Raw genomic sequence first — 22,422 nt, 5'->3', positions numbered from 1 at the left:
ATGGCCACATTGTCCCACGGCATTCTGGGAAACTCCACCTATTCAGCCCCTAACACGCCACAATATTGAAGACATGCCTGCAGGTATGTCCATATGTATAGCTGTGAGACATTTCTACCACTGAGAGTTTAGCTCATTGGGTTTGAGTTTGAATCTGTGTATACAGTGTCTGTTTTACTAAGACCACGGCTCGTCACGCAATCAGCTACTGGGACTGCCCTCCAGACATACACTGTGAAGCAGAGGTTGAAGGATGCAGTTCAGCAGTGGGATGAGAACAGTGCAGCCTGTAGTGGTTTAATAGTTCATTGATGATTCAGGTTTGATTAAATCAAACCGAAACTGTCCACTATTTGTTGGCATTACAGTAATCAGATATTACGCTCAATAATAAAAGCCTCCACCACAACCTTCCTTGTTGCTCTTGACTTTGAGATTTCTGAGGGTCATGTAAGTTCAGAAATGAAAAACTAAACCTACTTATATAAATGTTTATCATATGTTAATTGTTGAGACATTAATGAAAACAACTCTTTCAAAAAAATGGGAATGTGCTTTTATTAAATAAAGAATAAATTACAATAATAAGACATTAATGTATAAATAACTCAATATAACACTGAAAATTATATCTCAATATGTCACAGCAACGTTGAGAAAAATGGTTATTAAATAAATATAATACATTGTGAAGTTGTATTGATTCAAGGGCATGAGTGATATGTGGATAGTGGGCTGTCAGTTTAGTTACAGGAGTTAAGACAGCAGCGTTTTAACCTCATGAAATAGCAATTTGATGTACATGTCACACATTCAGAAATAGTTGATAAGTTGATGCAAAGTTGCAGTGATGTGTGAACTGATTGGCTGTTAGCAATCAGGAGATATGAACACAAGCATGCACACAAACACTGTTTCAAATTTCTGCTTGAAACCTTTGACTGCACTACAATCACAGACAACTATTATCAGTTTGTTGCAGACATCACATTTCATATCAAAATCGCACAAACGTGTATGATTGTACAAAAGGAGGATTCAACTTGAAACAAAAAAAAAATTTGTTAAATATCGAAAGATTGAATTACTTGTAGTTTTGGCATGTTTGTGCTCTACTGCAGACACTGCATGGCAGAACAATATAAATGTTAAGTTCCTGAAGAAAACTTCGTAAACATGTTCACAACTTAATAATTCAAATTGATTTGGAATAATTACACCAACACTTTGAGTGCATACCATTGGGGTAATATGATTAAAGCTTCTTGTAAACCTGATCTGCAGAGATATATTAGTTATCAATGGCAGCAGCGGACCATACAAACCTTGTAAACTTTATCAGGAAATAAGATTGGGCTCTGCAAAACTTTACCTAAGCAATCTCAACATTTGGAATGTCTGAGGACTCAAAGCCGGGTATGTCTTGTTCTACTGAATCACTGCTAATACATGGCAGAGTGCTGCCACCAAGTGGTGAACATATGAATTTCATTTTAAAATGGTATTAACACAATTACTCATCATCACATCAGAGTTCTGTCATGTTTACAAAAACCTTTGCATAAGACATTGAGGAAAAAAGAAGTATTTTGTTAACCTATTATTAGGTGTACTGATTACACCACTGTTTTCTCTTGGGTCAGAAAATATTCTTTCATGGATGGCTGCTGGGGACAGTGAGGAGAAAATGCATTAAATCAACTGAGCCTAACAAAAAACATAAGCAAGTGGCAGCGGTTTTCAAGGACTGATTTACACTATATATGATTTACTCATAGCTGAGTAAGCTTGTGTGCAATTTTTTTATGGCATTATTGGCCATGCTACTCCCTAATTTATATAAAGTAATGCAGATAACATTACATGCTGCAGGCTTTTAGATTAACATTCAAATTGGATGCACGTTGTCCATTTAGCTGTCAAAATATGTCACAAAGTCAATATGAACCAAGGAAAAAATATGCATTATTTATTAAACCAATGATCAGTTTTATAATTATCCTTTGGTGTCACTGCAAGAGCATACACAGCTAATGCAAGTGAGCACAAATGCGCTGGACCACATTTTTTTCCTCTTTACCCACTGTAATGGAACAAAGCATGCTGAGCTGTATCATCCCACAGCGTTCAGTTTGTGTGCACTATTATGGTGAATCATGGAGTCACAGAATCTGCAGTATGCACAGTCATAGTCAATTACACACACACACACACACTGCCGTCCACAGAATTGCATTCAATATGTGACTGATGTTGCAGCTTTTCCTCATTTTAGTATGCAGGTCTGTGCAGGCAAACTATTTTTAAATGGAAAATGAAACGCGAACAGGGCTGGGGAACATTAGAGAAATTTCATTTGTTTTCTCCGTGAGGGTGGGTATTAAAGAAGACAGCGCAGCTTGCACTGTTTGTTAAGCCCTCCTGACAGTAAAGCCACAGGGATTCTCTCATGGAATGAGCAGTTGCTGAAGAGAAACTTAAAAAAAGAAGTTTGTACGGAGTCGGCTGCAGAGATGTCTCGTGCATCACTTCTGTACAGAACTTACGATTTTTATATTTTGCAACTCAAATTAATTTCATTTGTCTGAATTCAGACATCCGTTGCTACAATACTAAAACTTAAAAGGTGCCGCTTACAGCTAGCCTAATAATGTGGCACTTTCCAATCTTACACTACCTGCTCAATGATAAACAACAAGGGATTGGCAGTCAATAAAGTCTTAATTTTACAATGGCACTAAGTTATCTTTTTTTGACTGGACTTTCATTCAAATATTCATAGGAATGACTTTGAAACCAGAGGGGTTTGATATGTGTTTGTCAGGAATGAAGTGTAGAGGATGGTGTATGGAGTTAGGAATCAAAACAAAAATGGACATGTTAAATGACCAATTTTTACAGATAGAAATGTTTCCAAGCATGCAGTGATGCCGCCGTGACGATGATAATAATATTCTGTAGAGTCATCTACCAGCTTCATTGCACTGTTTTTATTCACACTCTGACTGAACTGACTACAGGTTGCTTTCTTGGGTGTCATTGGAGGATATGGGGTGGAGACCTCCGTTCTCATTCAGTCTCTTGGCACGATAGGTTTCATAGTGAATGTTGTGAGTGACTTCCTTCAGATCCTGGAGGTGAGACCTGAGAAAGAGAGGTAAAGGAACACAAAGGGGACGTGTTATTAGTTATATATGTATCTATTTGACAAGGAGGTGTCAGATTTATTGTGTTTTTTGGATAATGTTTTAGGCCTAGCCCACATATACACAGGTATTTTTTCAAATATAGTTTTTTCTATGTGTTTTGGCCTTTTGTCCACATGCAAACTGCATTTTAGGTCACTGAAAACTGACCTTTTGTAACTTCTTACAGGGTGAAGATTTTCAGAAATTGTGTTTTCAAACAGAGTTTGTTAGTGTGCGCTGTTATCTCATTTGTGAAGCAACAAATGAGGCACCATTTCCTGCAGTTGTGGAGGTGGCCAAAATAGTGCTGGCTTTAACCTTGCTATCATGACTTTTTAAATGTTTACACTAAGCAGCAACCTGCAGGGCTGAAAAGTGAAGCCAACACTTAAGTGCCAAAAACTGCAGTTCTTTGAATGGCCACTTGAGGCTGGCTCTAAAATCCAGTCAATCCCTGCAGACCCCCCATGTTTAAATGTCCAACTTAACAGCAGAAATAAACATGTTTACAGCCTGATACAAAAACTGTTTTGGTCTCTATATATAATTTCCCTCTTCGTGACAACTGTAAGGTGGGTGAAATTTTCTTTGACTCGCTTGCTTAAATGTTAGTAAGGCTTAAAGTTATGCACAACTAAGGCCATGGCCACTTTGATTGACAGGTGGGTGCTGTTTGCTGACAAGCCACCATGGTAACAATGTTGGTTAGGTAACGTAACACTGACATAACCCAAGATTCAAAGAGTATAAGTGTAGCAGTAGCTGTCACTCTTCAGTTTGTTTTCTGTTCATGAAAGTTAATTAGTCACCTAAAAAAATGAAGCTGCTGCCCTGTATTGTTTCAAAATTTTGGAAATACTTCGTGGAAAAGTCTTGTTCAGCGTTTGGTTGTACTAAACTAATGTTCAGTTTTTCTGGAAAGCACAGTTTGTTTTAATGGTTTAAAGTCCGATTTTCGCCAGTGAAAATTAGCATCAGCATTATCACAGCTGACCATTGACTGTAAATGCATTATGCTAATCAAGCAAGCAGCTAGTGTTAGGTTTATCTCCAACCTGTCATCCAAATATGGTCAATTCTGGCTTCAAAAAATGCAAAATGGCAATGGTCAAAATGCCAAACCACATAAATTTACAGTTACTCTTCCACTATATTAAGGAATGGGACACAAAGATCACTGCTACACAATCCAACACTCCCATGACCCACGGACTGCCACCTGTTGGTCTGCCGTGCAGGTGACAGCACTTCAGTTGTGTTTCTGTGTTTTCATTTGGATGGATATTTTTTAAAACAGTTTTTTGAGAAAGAGGAGGAAAAATCCTGTTTTTAATACAGTGCAATAGCATGACTGGACCTGGGAAAGAGACTGAACCAAAAGGATTTGCCACAGAGTAAAAGATCAAATCATACGCTTACAAGCAAAGAATTACACAGAATATATACAATTCAAAATGCTTATTATGCTTATTTTCACATTACGTATTACAGCTGAAATTACTGGATGATTAATAGATGAGTTGGTAATAGCTGCTGATAATGATCACCAAATATCTTGGTAACAGACTGAGTCCTATATTTCCACAAAAATGCCCAAACAACTCCTGGTTCTCTCAAATAGTAAGTAATAAGTAAGTGTAGTAATAGTAATCAGAATATCATTATATTTTAATATCAAATTTGAAGACTTCACCTTGAGAAATTGTGATTTTTAAAAAATATTTAATAACATTTTAACATACAGAACAATTATTTGATAATAAGAAAATAATCTGCAGATTATTCCATAATGAAAATAATGATTAGCTGCAGCTCTATTACATCCATGATTCATGCTGCTAAAACAAAATGATGCCCCATTGTTTTTAATTGCTCCTTAAATCCAGTGCATTGTATTACATTTTAATGATATATTTAAAAGACTATTTTACCTGATCAGGAAATCTCTCAGCTGAGCAAACTCACAATGGTTGGGATTTTCAACTGCAACAACAACAAAAAATGGACAGGATTAAATATCACATATTGTCCTTTGCCTGATACCATCAGTATAATCTCTGTATGTCATGAGTGTAAATGTTACTTATTAAGAAAGGCCACCTTCTACAATGCCCCACGCTGTCTTCCTCCCCAGAACTCGTTTGCCATTCACTTGATATTCTTTGTCGCTGCCCACGACAGCAAAGGGCATCGCCTCCTATGGACAGAGACATTTCAACACGGTTCACTGTACCGATGGGAGCTGCACAAGGTTTATGAGACGAAATACACAACTCCAGTGCCCTAGCATTCTGTTTAGAGGAAGCAGTGCATGAGTGTATGAGAGAGACAGTGGGTCGAGCTAGGTGGAGAGGAGGGGTCAGAGGGAGACTCATCGGATAAATGTGTGTGAAACAAAGAACAGAACCACTTACTCTGATCTTGTCATTGTCGCTCTTGTCCTCCATGTCCTCATCAAACTCCTTCTGTGGGTAAAACTCAATCCCGCCCATCTCCAGCTCCTTCCTTACCTACAGCATGAAACAAAGCAGGGAGACAAAACACATCTGTGACACTTCACCCGAGCCCTGTCTTCAAATCACTTAATTACCCAAATCTGTGAAGAGGCTGTGGGATCTAATGCCTGTCCAATATTGGAATTTGGAGACCGATACAAAAAAAACCAATTCTTATAAATAATCCTATCAGCCGATAGTCTTTTTTTTTTTTTTTTTTTTTTGTTTTTTTTACACACACACACACACACACACACACACACACACACACACACACACACACACAAATAACAAAAACAGTGGCTGAACAGGATGTAACATAACCTAAAACCTGACTCTTTCCCCAATTTCCTTGGCTGCCTTTATCAGCTTGTGGACCGATTTCTAAGTGAAGAACTGGGAAAGGTTTTCTCTGGAAAAATCCAAAGCATGCGACGTTTATGCATGCTCTCAAGTGCCTTGCCTCTCTTCATCTTGCTACAGTGCTAACAATGTGCAACAGTAGTTAACACTAGCTTAGAAATGACATCTACTACCGGCACCCCACCCATCACAACCCAGACTCCACACAGGCTGTTTTTCTGTTCCATACATTTTGCAGTGGTGGCCTGGAGACAGACCTTTACTTAGCGGCTGTAGCAAACTCAGACCCGAGGGTGCCACACCTCAGCAGCATCACGAGGAAATGTGGCTGGACTACAATGTAAGTTAAACGAGCGAAAGACCAAGATGGTGCATGGGTCCAACAACCACGACTTTCAACTGGGACGCCGGTCTTCGGTTCCCCTGTTTTTGTTAAGCCAAACCCTGTTCTTTTTCTAAACCCAACCACCTGCTTTTGTTGCCTAAACCCAACCATGTGCTTGTGTTGGCTAAACATAACCATGTGCATTTGTTATTGAAAGAGGAAGGAAAAAAAAATCAATTCACTGTGTTGTTGTACCAATGCAGTGTGTTTGTTTTGATAGAGACTGTATATAGAAAACACGCAATGCATGTAACAGGCTGAAGTTGACATAGTGTCCCAGAACGTCAACAACCAACTCACCCAGGTTACCTTGCATGTCAAATGTCAAGGTAAAAACATCCATGACCAAACATTAATATGTGACGAGATGAGAATGCGCTGGACGTTATTAGCAAACAGCTGCTTATTTACACATCCAGCAGACAGAAAACAACATCAGCAGTCACTTGTGTTTCGGGTCATATGAATAATGTAATACTGATTTAATTTTTTGGTCTCTATCAACTCCATTTTGTTCACCAGCTGGTTGCTAACTGTGTCTGCCAAAAACGGCACTATGAGAGGGAGACCAAACCAAAAAACTCAAAACATAAAACTGAGATAATGAGTTAAACAGTTTGCTAGAACTGCAAAGTTGGGTGATAATTCTCTGTCATTTTGTCACTATGAGCATCACCGTTCACATTAGTCATTTGATCCACTGGTATATATAGTGATTTGAGCAGCTTTAAAGACCAAAATATGAACTGAGCAGCACATTCTGGAGTTACAAAAAACGTGTCTTAGCAGAGGAAAAACAGTGCAATAACAAATAACTCAAACACGTCTTTGAATTTCTTGATAAATATAGGCTATGACACGACATGTAAAGGAATACTGTATATCATAAATAAGCTAATATCAGCTGATACATGGGCCTGGAGGATTTATCAGTCTAACTGTAAAGGGCTTTTCATTGGTGGAACTCACCCGCTGTTTGAATTCCTGTCTCTCCTCAATGGTCATTGTGTCCGCCTTTGCGATGACAGGAATAATGTTGACTGAGTGACTCAAGCGCTTCATGAACTCGACGTCTAGTTGCCGAAGACTAGGACAGACCGACAGACAGAGAACAGGAAAGACAGAGAACAGGAAAGACAGAGAGGGAAGGTGAGTAAGTGGGTAGATTTAGGAGCTGTGACTCTTCCAGAAGGCTCGCATGCGACAGTGAAAAGAGGGTCAGGCTAACGAAAGGCAGAAGGAGGCACAGGGGTTTTATTTGTCATGTTTCATACGTCTCATTACCTTTCCCCGGTCTTGTAGCAATCACAAAAGACTTACAGTGTGGATGCTATTTGAAAAGTGGGCTTATCATTGGACAAAGGTTGCGTCCCAGTTCTTGTTCGCCTGCACACAAAACATCCTGTCGCTCTCAATTACCCCGGCTAAGAAGGATGGGATACACTGGCTGTAATACACAAAAGACTGTATCCGTTTATCCATTAAAGAGCAATTTCACAGTTGTCAGCAGGAGCTAATTGTGAGGTGTTCAGAGGAGAGAGTGTTGTCTGCAATATAAAGTAGCTCTCTTGATATAAGGCTTTGTTAATCTGAAATGAAATGTTTTTGGATAAAGGGACACGAACACTGGTGCACTGTATGTACACTGCTCTCTGCCAACATATTACTGAAAACAGATTTAGATCAGATATTTAACTTTGCTAATCTCTAGTTAAGATAAGGTTTAACTCACGAGTGTCCAGTTGGGGAGATGAAATAGAGACAGCAGTGCACCCTGGTGTCGGGGATGCGCTTCTTTCTGGTGATGTTGACCTCCTCCTTCAGGAACTTCTCATACTGCTCATTGATGTACTTGGCAATAGGCTCCCAGCTGTGGATACAGCAGAAGAGGTCAGCTTGAGAGAAAAAGATTATTTGAGCAAGAAAAGAGAAGGGGAAGAAGACGACTTTATTTGAATGGGATCATTTTCAATACTGTTTCAGGGAACTAAATGCACTGTTGCATTTGGTAAGATGACAACTGAAAAATTGTTGACGGGAAGATGAGGCAGTAATGATGACATTTATGAGGCTTTCATGATGGAGGAGTTGGAAAGCCTACCAGTTGTCATTATTAATTTGGTCTCCAAAGCCCGGAGTGTCGACGACTGTCAACTTCATCTTCACACCACCCTCCTCAAGGACTGTAAGAAAAATATACACACACAAAGAAAAGAACAACATAAACCACAGTTGTTGCTTTGTTTGTGCAAAATCAATTTTATGCAGCGGTTTTGTATTTGATGTGTTTTCGCAAACATAATATTCAACATATTGAACAAATTTTTATGCCTGAGATACACAGAAACAGCACTCATGCTAAAAACACTGCAAACCAAAGATGATGATCTGATTGAGATATTTTTAACACGTCTGCTGTGTCTCTCTGGCAACGTCTCTCTCTGGCAAGAGCGTAATGATGTCAGGTCACTGTCAACCGCAGGCTATGTGTGCATGATCGTGTACTAAAACTGTAACAACCAAACACTGGGCTCTTTCCAAGGGTTTGACATTTCGCCATTGTTTCTCTGTTGCTGTTAAATCATCAAGGATGTTGACAAGTTCAGTCACATCTCCAGTCCCAGATTCCATAATGAGCAGAGTTACTACTGAATGCTACATAGTATAGAGTCCCCGACTGATTTCATAAACAGCACGCAGAGCTGTCTGGCAGTGACTGATTTGATACTAACACTGGGGGAGGGGTGCCAAAGTCAGATATTTTCAAATACTACACATAGTGACTTCAAATAGGAGCAATCGACTCTGCATTCCAGCTAATTAGGACTCTTTTCAAACCAAAATCATGGCTGATTCTTGCTGCACAGTGTGGTTTATTCCTGCAGAAAGCCTGCGTGTCGAGGAAGAACATCACAACATGAATGTTTTATGAGAGAAACTCAGCGATGAGCGAAACAAGCCTGACTCCTCGCTCTACAACATTGTTAGCGAGCCACAAATTGAGCCATGTTTACCTCTTTGTGTCATTTGTCAGCAGGGGTCATTCATTGTTGCCATGGAAACAAAGCTTGCAGTTCAGAGACTGTCTGGTGTTATGGCAGTTAACTTTTAAGGACATCCCTATCTTTATGCAACTGTCTTACTTGTGTTAGGCAAACAAGCTAAGAAAGCCTAAATCCTCTCTCATCTCTTTATTGAAGTATCCCTTATATTAGCAGAATGGAGTTCTTTTTTAAACTGGCTGGATAGTTCAAATCTGCACTGTGATGATATTGTAGGGTTGACTATTGGCATCATGGTATCAGGTTTTTGATAAATAATCATCAGTAATGTGGATATAATGACTAAGTAGGTAAAGGCAAATAATAGAACAGCTTGAACAGTCTGGCAAGTTCAGGAAATAACATCACTTTACTGTAACATAACCCTTACAACCAGGAAAAGACAACAATTAGGATATTACAATATCCATCCATACCCATATATTTAGATAAAATATCAATATATTGCCCAGCTGTCGTTGTGTGAGACAAAAAGAGACAATTTCAAAAGCTCAGTCTGTCAAACACAAGTCAAATGAAAATGAAAAGAAGTTCTGATGCACCTACAGTATGTGTGTGAACAAATACTATCTGGCCTGAAGATCAACAAGTCTGTCCACAGCCCTGCATGCCAGCAAAACACTTTGAAAATCCTCACAGTTACAGACATACCTCCGAGGATTAATGAATTTGTGTCAAGACCTAGACCCAGATTATCACAAATCGAAGTAGCTGATCCTTGAACAACAATCTGTCATCTGTCAGTGATCTGTCCACCAAATTTTAGCATAGGGATGCCTGAATTTACCGACTGAAAATCAGTATCGGTCAATACTCGCTCTGTTGACTGCCATCAGCCTATCAGCAAATAAGAAGACATCTACCAAAGACAGTGGCCAGTGTTTTTCTGTTGTGTCACATCAATTTCAAATCAAATCGTCCCTAAACAATGTGTTTTCGGACAAACACAGATGTTTTCCGGAGGTGAATTTTCGTTTCCAGAATAGCAAAGGCATGCCCCACCCTATTTTGCCTTAATGTAGACACAAATCCCTGCCGCACTGGGCTGACGTGCCAAGTCAAACCAACCATGCCAAGCCAGCATGAGTGTAGAAAAAAGGCATTACTCTGCCTCTAACTGGCTTACCCTGACATTCTTACCCTCACTTTAACCAATCCATCTCCTCTTGCCTAAACCTAGCAACCTAACCAACCCAACCAACAAAGCCAATGAGCACTAGACAATCAGAGGTACAGTCGGGCACGTCATGCCTTCGCTATCCTAGGAAACATAAAAATTACCTCCCTAGGACACCTTTGGGACAAAAGGACACAGTAAACTGACAATCCGAGGACACACCCTATTTTTTTCTGACAATGATACATTTTGAACAACAAATCCACATTAACATCTGCAGATGGACAGCTGATTAACATTAGCTGTTAGCAGCCGGTGGTCGGAGACAACAGCATTGCATTTAAGAGGTATTTCACTGCCAGAAAGATGGCTGTTTCAATAAAACTACTCTGTGCAGGAGACAGACACAAATGCTTTTGAAATTGGTGCCACAGAAACAGAGAAAATAGAGAAAAAGGATGCTTTTGCTCAAGAGGGAGAAAACCTACAACTACAAGAATGCACTGCACCACACCAGACCAATAAACACTTCTGCTGGTGGATGCCACAATGCCAACACATCTGTTTGAAACAATGGTGGCCAGTTGGCAAGAAACAATGTTGTATTACAAATAAAAAGTGGCTAAAACATGTTTCTGAAACATCTGAAGCAAGAAAAAGGCATGGACGAAGTAATTTCTGTAATCTGGCAGACTTTTGCCAGGGGGAAAGGAGGGATATCTAGGCACTGGCCAGATGGAGGGAAGTTTACCACAGTTCAACAAGGAACTATCACTTTAAGTTACACTATGATATGCTCAAGTTCTATTCAGTGAAACTGAGTATTGGACAAAGGTAAATTATAATGTTATCATGATGTGCTCAATCGTAATCTTGGCCTGAAACTTGCAAAAATACAGTTTGATGTTTTCACCACAAAATGAAATATTTATTTGAGAGGGAATCACAATATGTTACATGAAGTAAAAAGGCTTTTACAGCTACTCAAAATAGACACGAGTCGGGCAGGTTTTTTATGATGTATAGTATAATATTCCAGACAATGTATCCAGACGGAAAATGTATTCTTGTGAAATGTGAGGGAACCACCAACTGTGACAGTAAATGCACAGCCACAGTAAACAAATCATCAAAGCCTCTCACACAAAGTAACTGCAGAAGACACAGAAGTTGGCCAGCGCATCCGTAGCTCAACTAAAATAAATGAGAAGCTCACTTGGCAGCTACCAGGGTGCACTGATAGACTGTAAGTAGGCTACATGGGACTTTTAAGAACACGGTCAAAGATTGTTAATTTTCTCTGTCAAATTAAAAGTTGCTATAAATGTCTGGCTCTAAAGAAAGAACAGAAGCTCTCTCCCTGTACTCACCATGAGACACTGCTTTGATCTCCACAGTTTTGGGGATCTTCTCATCACGGCCCCATCCTGCGCTCCTCCTGCTGACCTGGGACTTGAACAGGGTGTTCACCAGAGTTGACTTTCCGAGACCGCTGTGACCTGAGACGAGAGGGAGGGGAAAAATGTAATGAACAAGCCCAAAGAGTAGACAAACTTATGATGGTATGATGTATGAAGGAAAAATTAGAATTGATTTGCTTTTCTCTGAGAACAAAAATCAAAGACAAAGGATAAAAAACCCCCACATAATTCTGTGACTTACCGACAACCATTATGTTAAAGTCAAAGCCCGTCTTCATGGTCTTCTTCCTCATCTGCTCAATGATGGTGTCAATACCAATGTACCCCAGCAGAGTGGATCCACCACTGGAGGTGTGGGAGCCTCCATGCCCATGACCTCCATTGTGTGCTGCAGTGTGACCTCCACCGTGGCCCACACCGTGACCCACTCCGTGACCTACGCCATGACCCACATTATGACCCACATTATGACCAACAGCGTGGCTCGGGCCGTGAGTACCGATGGGGACTGGAATGGCACTTGGAGGAGGAGCTGAAGTGCTCCTTTCCCCTCCTACTCCTCCTCCAATGCCCGGGCCCTGGGGTGGGAAGGGGCTGGAGGGGGAAGGACCCCCCACATTTGGAGGCTTGGCAGGGACAGCTGGTTTGGGTCTCACTTCTGGAGGAACTACGTCTGACATGTCTACAGGGGAAAAAAAGGAGAGGAGGATAAAAAATATATTGTTTCATCAACAGAAAATACTGCCACATTAGGAAGTAGGCCAGCACAGCAAGCTGAGGCCTCTCCTCCTTTTAACTTGTTCTACACTGAAGAAATGGGTTATTCCCTCTTTGATGGTAAGCAGCCCAAAGTATTAAACTAACATAATGCTTTCACGGAAAGCGTTTTGTGTTTAAGATATCTGTCTTCAGTTTGTAAAAATAGATGTTGTTGTTGAGCGTTATTAAGTGAATTAGGTACTGGTCCCAGATCCACATTAAATACAGTTTCTTCATCAATGTCATTGTAAAATTCAGTATTTCCGATGTCAGTCAGCACCACCAACTACATTTCTAAAGCCACAGCAATTGCTAGTTATAATAGGGGTGTAAAAAACAGATCTCATCAAGGGGGGATACTATATCGATTTCTTGGACAAGGACACAATATTTGGATTTCCTAATCTCAACCCGAGCCCGACGGGTCCGAAAAGCCCGACGGGTACCACACCAGGCTCTCTGTCCTTCCTCCCTGTTGGAGGAGGGAGCGTCTCTGGTATAGAAATACAGTGTGAGTCAGTGATCCACCAAGCTGGTCCATTTCCACTGGAGATGTTTGTAGCTGTCACACAGCCAGTGTGTCCTGGGTGTTAGAAGCCAATTAGTGCTTTTTTGGGGGGTTCAGGCTTGGTTGGGCTCAAGCTCAGTATTTTCTGTGATGATCTCGGATCAGCCAGTTTCAGGCTTCAACTTGCATGGGTTGGTTCGGTTCAGGTTGTAATTTTTTCGGCCCATTGAGAACTCGTATTTTCTGGTATCACAAAGTCTGCCACAATAAGATTTTGATTTGATTCAGCTCAGGGCCCTGGGATCAATATGAGACGATATCAGCAAATATGCTCATTGTCTTCTTCTTGGCTTGTTACCATTGTCTGCCTGGCTAGGCTGCTAGCACTGTTTGAATGTTTGAATGCCAAAGGAATTTCAACATAAAGGTGTTTCTTAAAGATGACAATAGCATTGATGTTTCGACTTTGCGTTGATAATATTGGATTGCTGATCACTGAATTGATTTGATCCAGTTCGATGTATCCTTACACTCCTCCAATCCAGGCTATGGTACTAAAAATTGCAGATACCCAGAGTTTAGGTATCCCTACATGTAACTTTTTTATACTATGAGCACTACAGCTACAACAGTTAGTCAACTTATTGATTCATCAACAGAAATTTTATCAGGAGTTACTTTGATTATCAATCAGTTGTTTTGAGTCTTTTTTTTTTTTTTTTTTTTTTTTAAAGAAAATGCCAAGCTCAGCTTCCAGCTCCTCATATATAATGTTTTCCTGGTTTCTTGTCTACTATGACAGTATTGAATATCTTTGGTTAGAAAAAAACCAATACATTTTAGGAAGTTACTATGGACTCTGGCATTTTGTGGATATTTGCTGCGAATTTATAGACTGAGTAATTGATCAAGAAAATAATAGCTACATTAACAGATAAACTCATCATCAGTTGCAGCTCTAGTGAAGACTTCAAGAGACACTATATTCATCTCTTTTCAATCAGGGTGGCAGCATACATCTGACAAATAGACATTCAATCTTTATCTGCGTGGCTAGACACCACTGCAACCAAATTAAAAAAATACTGTACGTTGGTGCGAACTGATCCTTTAAACGAAGCAAACAGTGTGGGCAGGCAGATGGTGCAGTAACAGGCATGTGGTTGATCACCTCATCCCTGCAGGCTGTACACATGGATCAGCCTGCTGCCATGCTTAAAATCAGTGCTGCCATGCTTTAAGTCAGAGCATCCACAGTGGGAGATACAGATGATAGAGGTCACTGAGGCGGTGGCTGTCGCTTTGATTCATGCAGCTTTGCTCCCCCCTCTCCATGCCTGCCCTCCTGCCTTCACACATACAATCAGATTTACAGAATTATTTTAGCACTACTGTGGATCTAAATGCTGCAAGAAAATTGCACTTGAAGACTGAAACATACAACTGCTGGCATGGAAGCTACAACCTGTTTCCTATCTACAATTTTGGATCTGGATCTCTGTCCTCCAGGAAATTCTGCCTCTCCTCTTGTCTCTCTCTTCCTTCTGTGTGTGTGTGTGTGTGTGTCCATTTCATTCTCCTTTCTGTGTGAATGATGTGCTTCAGTTATGTTTCTTTAGTGTTTGTGTAGCCTGTCCACTTCCCAGGTTACATGTCTCAGGACTCAGGCTTAGCTATTTGGAGACACATGGAAGCTGCTTGACATCCTCCTGCATCCATCTTCTTCAGATGTGTTCACATTCTGTAACGTTATGTCTTACTGTCTATAATGTAATGTTATTGTGTTGGTCTTTCCTGTGCACACGACACCTATTGCATGTCTGTCCGTCCAGGAAGAGGTATCACACCTCAGCTGCTCTTCCTGAGGTTTCTTACAATTTTCCCCGTTAAAGGGTTTTTAGAGATGTTTCCTTTATCCGAAGGAGGGTTGAAAAGGACAGAAGGTGTCATGAGCTGTACAGATCATAAAGCTCCCTGAGCCACATTTGTAATTGGGATATTGGGCTATATAACGGTCAAATAAACCGAACTTGAATAATAACCGTTATTTGCGCTGGATGGCCGCACATATTAACCTGAAAGGCCACGCACTATGTCTCCACATTTAAGCTAACCATATTTTATCTGTTTTAACACACCACACGAGGTTAGCTCCATCACAGCCAGCCCATCCCCATTGTCTCACTCCAGTCATGCTGGATAATAACGTTAACAGCCAGCGGCGGCTCTGTGTTAGCTGCTAGCTAGTTACAGCCCGCTAGCTAACGGTCGACTCGCGGCGCTGATGTAGTGTCACACTCACCGATTCACGTTCAGTTGAGCCGCAAATCCGCTGTTTAGTTGACTGACTGATCAATAGTCGTTCTGACTCCGAGAACAAACGATGTATATCCAAACACAGAGATAACAAGATGAGGAGCGGTCATGTGATTAGTCTGGGTACCTCTTCTCTCCTTCCCCCTGGCAGTGAGCCCCCCTTTCCCGTTACCACGGCGACAAGAGGAGAGGGAGTGGGGAGATGCAGCGCGCATGCGCAGTGTAACTTTTCATCAAAGTCTTTTTTTGTTTCAGTGCCTTCTGTCAGTGATACAGACTATTTTTAGGGAACATTTTGGATCGCATTATAATTAGACAAGTACTGGTGAAAATAAAATGCTGAAATAGGTATTCAGATATTTTACTTGAGTGAAAGTACTGCCATGTAAAATATTGTACCATTACAAGTATAAGTTCTGCATTTATGATTGCACTCCAGTAAAAGTGGGGATGTTTTATTAGCATAATATACTTAAATTATCAAAATTAAAGGTCCTCATTGAGGGAGAATGGCCCCTGTCAGTGATATACTTGTATTACTGTGTGTTATATTATTGGACAGCCTATCTATGCAGAGTGAATTTTATATAGCCTACAGAAATACATCATTGTGCTACATATAATACCATATTGTATTTTGCCATTAAAATATCTTACTATGTAAAGAATAAGAACCAAGGACCAGAAGCTATAACTGCAAGGTCAATGTAGTGGAGTAAAAAGTGCAATATTTCCCTCTGAAATGTAGTGGAGTAGAAGTAGCAGACAAGATACAGTGAAGCAAAAGTACCTTAAAATGGTACTTAGCAAAGTATCTGAGTAGATGCTGCACACGGTTACATTTTGCTGTGCCTAAGTTAAAGTAACAATAGACTACCTCAGTGTAAAAATACTCCATTACATGTAGAAGTTATTCATTTATAATTTTCCCTTAACCAAAAATACAGAAATATTATCAACAAAAAGTACTTAAAGTTTCAAAATTACTCATTGATACATTATCATTTAAGCAGCATTTAATATTGCAGCTGGTCTGAATGGAGTTCACGTTTGTTTTAAAGCATAATATTCTATAAATTCTATAAATGTTTTGTGTTTAAAATCTTAGTGTGCTAAATGAAGATTGACCAAATGTAGTTGAGTAAGAAGTGAAATGTTTCCATCTCATATGTCATTGACGTAAAAGTGTGAAGTAGCATAAAATGACAATATAGTAAAGTAAAAGTTCCTCAAAATTGTATAAACATACAGTTCTCAAGTAACTCTACCTATATATCCAGTAGTGAAACCTGTGAGGACAGTGTACTTTCATAAAGAATCACTAACAGTGGTTCCCTCTGCTACACAAAGTTTGGTGTATTTCCAGTTTCTAAATCCACTTGTCAACAGATTAATCTCTATGACAACCGAGCAAACGCCAAGACAAATACTAAATATTGGACAGTTTGACAATGTAGGGCCTTTAAAAGTTATTCAGATGAAACCATGTGACCATAAACTAACTGGACTACACGATCTGTGGCAGTGGGATGTAGATACTTAAATCAAATTTAGTGGTGATTCTTTTAATGTCTATCCTGTAATTTTACTGTAGGACTTACATTTGTATAAATAAACTTTAACCAGCAGTAATTGCATATGTAAAATTGTTGAAAATTTTTTCATAAAACGACTTCTTAACCTAACTGTACCACTCTACTCACAGTTTATCTCTGAGTTGCCCTCCAGTCATCCCTCTTTTGCTTTCCTCTCTGCATGTTTTTGCTGTGTTTGTTTGTCCCTGTGGAGTGCTGTAGTGGCATGTCCTCCTGGACTAGTCGTCACTTTGATAGATACTGCTAACCAACGTTGTCATGTCTCTCCTCAGCATGCCTGTTACTCTGCTGATAAGGAGCGAGGTCTTAAATCCCTCTGCTTTCCTCTTCGACCGCCCCCTCGTCTGACTTCCCGCCCCCTTAGATAGACAACATTTAACTCTAAAAAAGACTAAAAACAAGGGATGAGAGAGTCATGTGTGACTGGAGGGGCTGTTTGACATTGTTAAGTTAAAGTTTTCCAGGTGGTTTGGATATCTTTGTACTCACCCACGTACACTGAACCTGGGTAATACATGGTGACGTAATAGGGGTCTTCTGGCTCCTCCATGATAAATGCTCTGTCTGCCCGAGAGTAATTTGGTCCGTGTAGTGGAGGGGGAGCTGTTGTTGTTGTCTCATCTGCTCTCTGGTGCACTGTGTGCTGCGGCTGGGACGGCAGGTCAAAGACCTCCTTTGACCTGATGCCAAACCTGTTTGTGTTGAATGGGCAGTATTTCTCTGAGGGATATTCTGGTAGCTTTGCCGGCACAACATAATGGTCAGATGGTGCAAAAATATCTGTTTGACTCAGTCCTTTGTCACTGAGGCTCACCTCTCCATGGCTTTTATTTTGAATGTGATCAAACTGATGTTTGTGTGAGATTATATCTGGTTTGGAGAGGGTCATTTTTGAAGTGGTGCACTCAACAGAAGCCTCCTGTGTCTGAGGTGCCACCAGACATGTCTTAAGTTGATTTAATCTGTGTGCACACTGAGGAGACTCCGTTTCACGATCAATGTCTCTCGACTGGCAGCTGTAATCCTTTGAAACACAGTCGGACTGACTTACTGCGCTCCTTACATCCATCTGTGTGGTTTGATTCTGAGCCTTCGACCAGAATCTGTGTTTCTGAGAAGACTTGATGTGTTGAGATATATTGGTTTGTTGACAGAGTTTAGATGAATTTCCTAGAGTTGTCCTTGTGTTGTTTTCTTCTCGAGGTCTCCTGAGATTAGATAAAAATGTTGTATCCAGTGTTAATTCACTACTGAAGTCAAATCGTCTTCTCCTGGTCTCAACATTGGGTGACTGATTCAAGAAAGGCTCTTTGGAAAAGGACATTTTGGGAGTCGTCGGTGAAGCTGCACTTCTCTCAGAACACATTTGTTCACATGATTGGTCACTGGACGTGTAATTCCTCCTCTGAGGGTAATCTATATATTTTCTGTGAAGGTTCAGGCTCGACTGAGTAGCCGGGACATCAAACGCTGACTGAGAATCTCTCTGAACAACATTAGCAAACTTAATCCCTTCAGACTTGGAGAGAGATGTTTGTGTACCTGTCGCTCCACTTGGCAGAAATCCCTGTTGCTGTTTGATGTTTGACTTTGGTTTAGGGATTGAAGTAATCTCTGTATTCCTAGGCGGAGGCTTTGGTTTATCTATCGCAATATTGTCTTTTTTACTCAAACCAACTTTGTCTTGCAATGAACAGGATCTCTGAGACATGGCTGCATATCTCTGGGACTCAGTCTGATATCGAGACATGGAACAAGCTCTCCTCAAGGTAGGGTGAGTAAAGTCTAGTAAAGCTTCCTGGTCAAGAATGTCATGCTTTGCTTCATTTGAAGATCTCTGTTTGCTGGATTCAGGCTCAACTTTAGTATTGGATATGGTAATTGATCGAGCACGTCTTTCTTTAGCAACAGGAGAGGGCTGTTTGCCTCCTTCTGAACTCGTCCCTTGGCACAGAGAAGTCGGTGATGGACTCAGTCTAGGTGTTGGAACAATCAGAGTTGGAGATACACTTGGCTTCAGCTGAGGCTGGTGAAGCAATGGGGAGGGATCACTGGGATGAAGAGAATCCCTTGGCTTTGGTTTCAGAGTGGGAGAGGAATTTGACTGTGGCGCAGGAGAAATGGAGATGCAGGGCCGTGCAGAGAGAGTTGGAGAGATGTATGTTTTGGGCTTGGCTCTTGGCAGGGTCGAAGCTCTTTCCCCGTGGTTTCTCTGTGAATGCTGAGATGATTTACTCCAAGAGGGCTGACTGGGTATCTTGGAAGAACAAATGGGGACAAAAGATCTGCAGCCACAAGAGGGAGGAAAAAAATGTAATCGCAAAATGAATTCAGTACAGTATTTACCTTATTACCTACAGTATAACTGAGCTGCAATTGAAGCTACAGCTTAATTTACCTGTCAGTGTTTGTCTGTTTCGTGTCATTTTCTTCATAGACAAGTCCCTTCTCATCAAATGATGGGATTTTAATGGCTTTCTTCCTGATGACAGGAGAAGAGAGGGACAGAGGAGGAGACAAACAGACTGACGGATGTTCCTTTGTTTGTCTGGAGGATGCAGATACTTGAGGGATCAAAGGTGCCAGACGGTCAAAAACACTCATCCTGTTGTAAGTTGTGAGGGAAGAGATAAAAAGAAAGACTTAGATTTCATTGATAGGAGTGGAGAAATGAAAGAAAATCAAGTTGTCCGATAAATATCAAACATTTATATCTGTAAATATTTTGCACATCACAATCTGGCAGTGGTGGAGGAAACATTCAGATTGTGTATTTATATAACATTTGTCAATACTACAATGTAAAAGTATTCAATTACAAGTAAAAGCATTCAAAATATTCCTTGAGTGAGAGCACAGAAATATCTGCAACAGTAAAAGTACTCATTAGCTTACACAAAAATGGTGCATTACCATATTTAATATTAATAGCTTGCTAATACTGATACATTAATGTGTAAGTTGTATTTTACTGCTCTATTCGGTTGAGATGGAGCCTGTTTCACACAACCATAACATAGCATACAGTGGGAATACTCAAGTAAAGCACAGTTACCCAAAAACTGCTCTTAAGTACAGCACTTACATAAATGAACCACTTCTAATCACTGTCTAAAACCATATGGCAGCTATGTGATAACACTGTAAATTCCATTTTGTAACAAATCTTTATAATGAAAAAAGCAACTTTTATGAAGTCGCAATTGAGGAAAACAGACACAAACCTGCTGTCTGAAGCAATGTCTCTGTTGTTGACACGCTGAGCGAGTAAATAAGTCGCAGAGTGCAAGACGGGGAACTCAGCAGTAGGAAGTAGTGGGCACAGAAGTGCCATTCTCTCCATTCCTCCACACTGAAGCTGCACTGTTTCACTCCCACTCTGGGCTCTCATCTTGTTTGGTTCATGGGCCGTCTGTGTAGTCTCAGTGTGATCTTATTGTAGTTGTCTGTCTGGTGCAGATCAGTGGTGAATCAAGTACTCAGATCTTTTACTTTATCAAAAAAACAAACAAAAAAAACAAAAACAAAACGTACTTGAAGGTGCCACAAGTAAAAGTGCTGGGCCCCTCATACTACTATGTGTCACATTACTGGATTGTTAACACTGATGCATCTATTTGTAAGCAGCAATTTACTGTTGGTCGAGGTGGAGTTACATATAGCTTATCTACTTTAGTTTGTGCAGTTATCAATAGGGTCGGGCAGCTGAGCAGGGTCAGGCAGGGTCAGCACTTAGGTAGGAGACCGCCTGGGAATCCCGGTGCTGTAAGCTTTCCAGGACCTGAAAAATAAAGGGGACAGAGTGTGCCCAGAGGCTCTGGAACAATCTGCTCGTGGGAATCAGGTCAGCTGAGTCAGTGATCTCTTTTAAGTCCCTTCTAAAACAACACATTTTTATCTGAGAGCCGTTCATGATTTTACTTAAGGTTTAATTTCCTTTGAACTGTCTTTTATTTCCTCAGTTTTTATACACCAAATTGTTTTTTAAATCGGTTTTCTTTTAAAAACCTGCTTATGAGTTGTCTGTTTTATGTTGCAGCTTTGTGAAACACTTAGTAACGCTGTTTTGAGATACATGTAGTGGAGTAGAAGTATAAAGTAGTACTAAACAGAAATACTCAAGTAGATTACCTTAAAGCTGTACTTAAATATAGCACTTAAGCAAATATACAATTTCTTTCCATCCCTCTTGCAGATACTCATAAAATGTATTACTTTCAGATATTCTCAGATATGATCATCTACATAAAAACAAAGAGTAAATCCAAATAATTGAGGATTAAACAGTTTTATTTTGTATGAACAAAGAAAGCATATGATCATCAAAAGAGGGTCATTACACACCCCCAGTTTCCTCACCATGCTGTCAGGTAAAAACAATGCAAACAAACAAACAAAACAATACACTTTGAGCATTACCAAATACTACTTTTCTGTATTCTTGGTCCACCTAGTTTCATCTTGGCACCTTGAAAGAAATCCTGTTGCATGTATTCAGTACATATTATTTTAATAAAGTCACTACTAACACCATTTTGGCACAGTGGCACTAACAATCCACATGCTTCTCAGCAGCTGCCGTGCCGACATCACCAGTGAGAGGATTAAAGACCCTCCCTGCTGGCTGCCAACAAATTCATTGCACTTTTGTCGTTCACTTCACTAATTAAATGCACAATATAAGTAAACTTTATGATTTATGTAAAGTGATTGTCAAATTACAAAACGTATGTAAAAGTTGGCACAAGTGTAAGATGGCGTGAAATTTACATCATGTTTTAATCACATTTCTAAAGGGCAACATGTCCTCGATCCTCCTCACAGTCTCATCCTGCATGAAGTCTTCTCCTCCTTGTGCATTTGGCTTCTTCCCTCTACTTTTCCCTCATCTCTACATAAAGTACGTGAGAGATCAGAGAAAAGTTGGGATGATATTAGACAGGGCAATCTCTCCTCCATCTTTCTCATCCTCCTCTTCCATTTTCTCTCTCCATCTTTTAGGTGTTGGCTCCCATCCCGCCGGTGTCCTGGCAGCACCCCTGTCCAGATGGCCTCCCGCCCTGCTCCGCCTCGCCCTCTTGATCATATCAGGGCATTGCTATCGTCATCTCTGCAGTTCACACTGGCCACCAGCGGGTGATGCCGGACTGTTTTGTTGCTCCACTTGTGGGCATCCTGCAGCCCGGGCTCGAGGAAGTAAAGGCACGCTCCGA

General features: G+C 40.4%; 1 protein-coding gene across 4 annotated transcripts; it reads right to left on the bottom strand.

Annotated features, from left to right (window-relative positions):
- Window positions 1–549: 549 nt before the first annotated feature.
- Window positions 550–19,805, bottom strand: septin3 (septin 3). 4 transcript variants are annotated; one of them, XM_049571846.1, is made up of 11 exons: window positions 19,608–19,785; window positions 17,699–19,494; window positions 12,273–12,713; window positions 11,981–12,109; window positions 8,533–8,614; window positions 8,164–8,301; window positions 7,401–7,518; window positions 5,603–5,698; window positions 5,289–5,385; window positions 5,120–5,171; window positions 550–3,144 (listed from the first exon to the last, which is right to left on the bottom strand). In XM_049571846.1, the coding sequence occupies exons 2-11, from the start codon at window positions 18,957–18,959 to the stop codon at window positions 3,015–3,017; spliced, it is 2,544 nt and encodes an 847-aa protein (XP_049427803.1). In that variant the 5' UTR covers window positions 18,960–19,494; window positions 19,608–19,785; the 3' UTR covers window positions 550–3,014. The 4 variants fall into 4 exon arrangements, with proteins under 4 accessions (XP_049427803.1, XP_049427806.1, XP_049427805.1 ...); XM_049571849.1 differs by lacking the exons at window positions 17,699–19,494; window positions 19,608–19,785 and adding an exon at window positions 17,318–17,532; XM_049571848.1 differs by lacking the exons at window positions 17,699–19,494; window positions 19,608–19,785 and adding an exon at window positions 15,601–15,783.
- Window positions 19,806–22,422: the final 2,617 nt, after the last annotated feature.

The sequence above is a fragment of the Epinephelus fuscoguttatus genome, linkage group LG3, assembly GCF_011397635.1.
Source record: "Epinephelus fuscoguttatus linkage group LG3, E.fuscoguttatus.final_Chr_v1".
In the NCBI taxonomy this organism is placed as follows: Eukaryota; Metazoa; Chordata; class Actinopteri; order Perciformes; family Serranidae; genus Epinephelus; species Epinephelus fuscoguttatus.
This window is presented reverse-complemented; position numbering and strand designations above follow the sequence as displayed.